Consider the following 7,249-nt stretch of genomic DNA (forward strand, 5'->3'; position numbering starts at 1 on the left):
ATGAGTAGAAGGAATAACGATATGCTTATATATAAAGATTACATCATAAGTTGTTCATGATATAGTGAGGGCACAATGGAAGACATGGTCAATTTCACCTAAAAAGGTCAGGAACGGCCTAAATAAAGGAGCCAAGATTTGAGCTGAAGCATATACGATAAGTAGATGCTCACTCAGCCAGCAAAATAGGGTGGGGGGGCACTCAAGGTGGAGAGAATGGCATGTCTGGAGGCAGAGTGCTATGAAACAACAAAGCTTGTTTGGGAATAGGGAATTGATCAGAATGCTAGGGTAAAGAGTGGGAGTGGACAGAGTGAGAGACGGGCAGGGGCCATCATGGAGAGCCTCCGGGTCAGGTCATCAATCCTCAACTAGAGTGGTCTTGGGTTCATGCTTCCTGTGGTCCTAAGTGCTTCTATCTCATTGCCATTCCTTTATTTTTTTAGAGATCCCTTAATCTAAAACCTTCAGGGATGTCAAGAGAAGGTGACAGTTCAGACATATAACATATTATATCAAGAATAAAATAAATGCAGTGATTTTCAGCGTATGATGACCTTCCTGTTACTCAACTTTTGCTTTCTGGAGACAAAAGGTCCCATATAATATGCAATTCCATGTTTTCACTTTTGCACATTGGACTTTAATATATGTTACCGGGAATATATTATATCAAATATATTTTTTGATATCAAAATTTTTTATATCGAAGTTGGGGATGGTCTGTATTTAGCAAAAAAGGAGCTCTAAAAATTCAAATGTAAAAAAATGTAGCACTGCCATTGACAATCTGTAAAATCTAATAAACACAAAGGCAAAAAGTAGAATAAGACAGAAAGACTAGCAATATATATGAAACCCAAGACCATAAGGAAAGGCTGCCACTTTCTTTTATTTTCCAACAGAAGACAACTACGGCTAAAATAAAATTGTAGTGCTCCCTAGGTGGGAAGACAGAACATTCCAAGAAAAAATGTAAAACTGTTTCTGATTCATTTCAGAAAGAATCAAGATCTGTTAGACTTAACCATGAAAAGGGAAGTGCCTGTTCTCAGAAAGCAAATAAAGGGGCTGTCAAATCACCAGTTTACAAAACTTCAGAAGGTGCAGCCATCAAGATGTTCCATCAGGCGGTGAATGGAGCTGTGGATGGTGCATCGCTTTGGTGTCAAATGCAATTGAGGGCTTTTCAAGCTCATTTTGTCACTTCTGCATTTCTTGCATCACATACTTTTTTTCCTCATACACATTTTAATGTGCTGAAATTGGGGTGTTTCTTACAACTAATGTACATATTTATTGTGCAGTGTTCCCTTTCTTTCTGAAAAGCTGTCATAAAATTGATGATGCGTCCCCAAGTGGATGGTTTCTTAAAACTGAGAGCGTTTGGTAACAGCTGTGTGATCAAGCATTAGTGATTTAAGCACTCCAAGCTTCTGTTGTCTCAGTGGGAATTAAAAAGAAGGTCCTGTGCTGGATGAAAATGGAATTGATTATCTAAAGCTCTTGTGTAATGTCAGGCACATAGTAGTATTTGGTGAGTGTTAATGCCCAATGTACGTAAAGTTCATGGACACTAAGCACTTTGCTTGCTTAGTACTAAGGTGTGGACACCTGCTTGAGCCAGTCATTCTGTTGACAGGATTTTCTCGACTGTCACCTGTCCACAGGCCTTGCACCCTGAGTCCAGGAAGCCAGAGAATAGTAAGCACCTAAGAGCCAGTCTTAACTTTTATCTTGAGCTCAGAATTTGCCCAGGGTTTCATCTAAACAGTCTTCCACTGGGGCATCTGGGTGGCTCAGTCAGTTGAGTGTCTTACTTTGGCTCAGGTCATGATCTCCTGGTTTGTGAGTTCAAGCCCTGCATTGGGCTCTGCACTGACAGCTCAGGGCCTGGAGCCTGCTTTGGATTCTTTGTCTCCCTCCTTCTCTGCCCCTCTTCCAGCTTGCACTCTGTCCCTCTCTCTCTCCCTCAAAAATAAACATTAAAAAAAAGAAAAAAGAACAAAGAACAGTATTTTACCACTTACAAAGCTGTTTCACTAACATTCCTTTTTTTTTTTTTAATCCTTATAACAACTCTATGAGGTGAGCAGAGGCAATATCATCCATGGTATTTCGAATGGGCCAGTGCTATACGCTCGTCACACCAGAGCAGGGTTCGCCAATCCAGATGTGTCTGATCCACTGCCCAGCTCAGCTTCTAGGATTCAATTCTGCAGAACTGTATTCCCAAGTATGCCTCTGGGACAGACCTGAGGACCACAACCTTGAATGTGTATCAGGCAGATTACTGCATGAAGTGGAAGCACACCACTCTGAAAAACTACTTCTAGACATGGTAAAGGGAGAGCCTGAATGTATAGTCTTACTGTCCTGTCGCACTCATGGGGACATGTCCACAGCAGTGGTACCAGTCTGCATCGAGGAGCCACATGGTGCTGGAGACAAAAGCCAGCAAGGCAACCACAACTCAGACAGCCGCCACAAAGGTAGGGGGTTGCTGGTGAGTAACCCAGAGGTGTCAGGTGTGATACCTGCGGACTGAGGGCAGGTATTTGAGACTTGAAATGTCTCTGGTTTGGGGGTGGGAATCAGGGGGGGATAATGCAGAAGATTCAAGATAAAATTAGAATTCTTTCCTCTGAGAAAGTATCTGTGAAAAGGCAAACCATCAACAAGGCAAAATCTAAACCCTCTGGATATTTAAAGGCAAAACAAAGGGCCTACTTTCCTACTCTAGGTTTTATGTATTTATGTATGTATGTATTGATTATTAATTTAGTTACTTATATTCAAGTTAGTCATACAATGTAGTACTGGTTTCAGGGGTAGAACCCATTGACTCATCACTTACATACAACACCCAGTGCTCATCCCAACAGGTGCCCTCCTTAATCTCCATGCTCCATTTAGCCCATCCCCCTACCCACTTCCCCTTCAACAACCCTCAGTTTGTTCACTCTGTTTAAGAGTCTCTTATGGTTTGCCTCACCCTGTTTTTCTTATTTTCCTTCCTTTCCCCTATGTTCATCTGTTATGTTTCATAAATTCCACAAATGAGTGAAACTGTATGATATTTGTCTTTCTCTGCCTGACCTATTTCACTTAGCATAATACACCTTAGGTCCTTCCACATTGTTGCAAATGGCAAGATTTCATTCTTTTTGACTGACGAGTAGTATTCCTTGTGTGTGTGTGTGTGTGTGTGTGTGTGTGCCACATCTTCTTTATCCATTCACCAGTTGAAGAATATTTGGGCTTATTCCAGAATTTGCTTATTGTTGATAGTGCTGCTGTAAATACTGGGGTGCATGTGCCCCTTAGAACAAGCCTTTTTGTATCCTTTGGATAAATACCTAGTATTTATACTAGTATCTTGTATCCTTTGCATAAAAGGATCCAAAAGTGGATCCAAAGTGCAATTGCTGGGTTGTAGGATAGTTCTGTTTTTAATTTTTTGAGGAAATTTTATACTGTTTTCCAGAGTGGCCTCATCAGTTTACATTCCCATCAACAGTGTAAGAGGTTCCTCTTTCTCCACATCCTCACCAACATCTGTTGTTTCCTACATTGTTAATTTTAGCCATTCTAACAGGCATGAGGTGGTATCTCGGTGTGGTTTTGATTTGTATTTCCCTGATGATGAGTGATATTGAACATCTTTTCATGTGTCTGTTGGCCATCTGGATGTCTTCTTGGAAAAGTGTCTATTCATGCCTTCTGCCTATTTCTTAACTTGATTTTTTGTTTGTTTTTTTTTTGTTTTGAGTTTGATAAGTTCTTTAAAGCTTTGAGATACTTTATCAGATACGTCATTTGAAAATACCTTCTCCCATTCCATCCGTTGCCTGTTAGTTTTGTTGACTGTTTCCTTTGCTGTGCAGAAGCTTTTTATCTTGATGAGGTCCCACTAGTTTATTTTTGTTTTATTTTCCTTGCCTCCAGAGACATGTCCACTGAGAAGTTGCTGAGTCCAAGGTCAAAAGAGGTTGTTGCCTGTTTTCTCTTCTAGGATTTTAATGGTTTCCTATTTCGCATTTAGGTCTTTCATACATTTTGAATTTATTTTTGTGTATGATGTAAGAAAGTGGTCCAGTTTCATTGTTCTGCCTGCCACTGTCCAGTTTTCCCAGCACCATTTGCTGAAGAGACTGTCTTTATTCCATTGGATACTCTTTCCTGCTTTGTTGAAAATTAGTAGGCCATACACTTGTAGGTCCATTTCTGGATTCTCCATTCCGTTCCATTGATCTCTGTGTCTGTTTTTGTGCCAGTACCATATTGTGTTGATGATGACAGCTTTGTAATTCAGCTTAAAGTCCAGAATTGTAATGCCTCTAGCTTTGTTTCTCTTTTTCAACATTACTTTGGCTATTCAGGGTCTTTTCTGGTTCCATACAGATTTTAGGATTGTTTGTTCTAGCTCTGTGAAGAATGTGGTGTTATTTCGGTAGGGATTGCATTGAATGTGTAGATTGCTTTGAGTAGTATTGACATTTTAACAATATTTGTTCTTCTAATCCATGAGCATGAGTGTTTTTCCATTTCTTTGTGTCTTCAATTTTTTTTATAAGCTTTCTATAGTTTTCAGCATACAGGTCTTTTACCTCTTTGGTTAGGTTTATTCTTAGGCATCTTGTGGGTTTTGGTGCAATTGTAAATGGGAATGATTCCTGGATTTCTCTTTGTGCTGCTTCATTACTGGTGTATAGAAATACAACCCATTTATGTACATTGATCTTATATCCTGTGATTTTGTTAAATTCATGTATTAGTTCTAGCAGTTTTTTGGTGGAGTTTCTTGGGTTTTCCATGTAGAGTATCATGTCATCTGTGAAGAGTGAAAGCTTTACTTCTTTGTCAGTGTGGATGCCTTTTATTTCTTTTTGTTGTCTGAATGCTGAGGCTAGAACTTCCAGTACTACACTGAACAACAGTGGTGAGTGGACATCCATGTTGTGTTCCTGACTTTGGGGGAAAAGCTCTGTTTTTCCCCACTGAGGATATTAGCTGTGGGCCTTTCCTATATGGCTTTTATGATGTTGAGGGTTTTTATCAAGAAAGGATGCTGTATTTTGTGAAATGCTTTTTCTGCTTCTATTGAAAAGATCCTATGATTCTTATCTTTTCTCTTATTAATGTAGTGTGCCACATTGATTGATTTGTGAATACTGAGCCAGACCTAAAGCCCAGGAATAAATTCCACTTCATTATGGTGAATAATTATTTTTTTTTAAATTTTTTTTTAATGTTTCATTTATTTGTAGGAGAGAGAGAGAGAGAGAGAGACAGCGTGAGCAGGGGAGGGTCAGAGAGAGAGGGAGCCACAGACTGAAACAGGCTCCAGGCTCTGAGCTGGCAGTCAGCACAGAGCCTGATGCGGAGCTCGAACCCACAACTGTGAGATCATGACCTAAGCGAAAGTCGGACGCTTAACCAACTAAGCCACCCAGGCGCCCCGGTGAATAATTATTTTAATACACTGTTGAATTTGATTTGCTAGCATCTTGTTGAGAATTGTTGCATCCAGTTTTATTAGGGATATTATATTGGCTTTTTAGTGGGGTCTTTGTCTTCTTTTGGAATGCTGACTTCATAAAATGAGTTTGTAAGCTTTCCTACTATTTCAATTTTTGGAACAGTTTGAGAAGAATAGGTATTAACTCTTCTTTAAAGAAATGTCTGGTAGAATTCCCATGGGAAACCATCTGGCCTAGGACTTTTATTTGTTGGGAGATTTTTGGTAACTGATTTAATTTCTTTGTTGTTTATGGGTCTGCTCAATTTTTTTTCTTCTCCCTTCTGTGTTTCAGCTGTCAAGGGAAACTGGTTCCCCTGAGAGAAGATGGGCCTAGAGAGCATCATAGTGGGGAGAGGAGTGTGTTTGGCAAACAGAAGGTACATGCACAGCTCACACCTCTGCACCTTCTCCTGCCAATCATCTGTCAACCCCACAAGTGAGCCGTGTCTTACAGCCTGAGTGTATCCCCCAGGGTGTGGCTCAGCCCCAGGCTAGGTTAGGCCTGGTTAGTGCCCAGAAGCACCAAGGGTAACAAATCCAAAAACTTGATACAGTCTCTCACCAGGGACCATGCAGACAACATAGCAAAATGAGTAACCACGGCCAGATTAGCAGGGACTGTAAAACCACACTGCACAAAGATCAGTATGGGAAGTACACTTTGAGAGACGAGTGTTTTCTCTGTGTCTAGCCTTTTTGTCATTTTGGGTCTGGCAGATTGAAAAGCACACTTGCTTTGTGAGCAGATGCTGCGTCACGACTTAATTATACACGTGATGATGTATCATGGTAATTGTAATGGTAAATTTAAATAATCTAGAAATAACGTTGCATGCTGGACAAGCAGTTAATTATGCAAATTTAACTTTTAATTCCAGTTTATCTGGGAAGAGAAAAGACAGGCAGCTATAGACATGTGGTTTAATAAAAACTCCATCCTTGCTCTAAGACTATTGTGTAAGTTCGAATAGGCTCATGGTGATGTCTATGACTTACTCATCCACAGTTTTAGCAGAGAAGAGGGCAGAGGGAGGCAGCAAGGGAGGAAGGCAGGGGAGGCACCTACTTCAGCACGTGCTTAGAGAAGGCTGTCCCCCTCCAGAACGCCGCAGAGCCAGATCGATTACCTTGCTCCAGTTCCCCACTTTCCAGGAGGCGCAGGGACGAAGGTGGCATCTTTTGGCAGGGTCAGGCCTCTGAAGGGCAGCACAGTCGGAATCCATCTGGGTGCTGCATTCCACGCTTCGCCAGTAGGCTCCCAGCCCGCAGGTGGTGGAGCACTGTGTGGGGCGGGGGACAGAGAAGACAGGCTGAGGGCCACTCTCTCAGATGTAGCTCACCACACTCTGAAGTCAAGGTCTCCGCCTTGGATGCTCACCTAAATTCGCAGGCTTTTTAAAAACTACCATCGGGGCGCCTGGGTGGCTCAGTCGGTTAAGCATCCGACTTCGGCTCAGGTCATGATCTCATAGTTTGTGGGTTCAAGCCCCGCTTCAGGCTCTGTGCTGACTGCCAGCTCAGAGCCTGGAGCCTGTTTCAGATTCTGTGTCTCTCTCTCTCTCTGACCCTCCCCTGTTCACGCTGTCTCTCTCTCTCAGAAATAAGTAAAACTTAAAAAAAAAATACTACCATCGCTGGGGGCCCGCCCTAGACAAATGAATCTGAATCTCCCAGGGGAGGCTCTAGGCATTGCAGTAAAAAAAAAAAAAAAAAAAAAAAAGCCCC

At 41.6% G+C, this 7,249-nt stretch overlaps 1 protein-coding gene across 2 annotated transcripts in view; it reads right to left on the reverse strand.

Moving 5' to 3' along the window:
- ADAMTS12 (ADAM metallopeptidase with thrombospondin type 1 motif 12) overlaps positions 1–7,249 on the reverse strand; it is a 301,553-nt gene that overhangs the window by 25,909 nt on the left and 268,395 nt on the right. The window contains exon 20 of one of the 2 annotated variants that reach the window (XM_039248273.1): positions 6,652–6,804. The exons of the other annotated variant lie outside the window; for it this stretch is intronic. Within the exon in view, the coding sequence (XP_039104204.1) occupies positions 6,652–6,804 (153 nt within the window). The remainder of the gene's footprint in view (positions 1–6,651; positions 6,805–7,249) is intronic. 2 annotated transcript variants of the gene reach the window in all.

This window comes from Hyaena hyaena, unplaced genomic scaffold, assembly GCF_003009895.1.
Source record: "Hyaena hyaena isolate Hyena2069 unplaced genomic scaffold, ASM300989v1 scaffold_310, whole genome shotgun sequence".
NCBI lineage: Eukaryota > Metazoa > Chordata > Mammalia > Carnivora > Hyaenidae > Hyaena > Hyaena hyaena.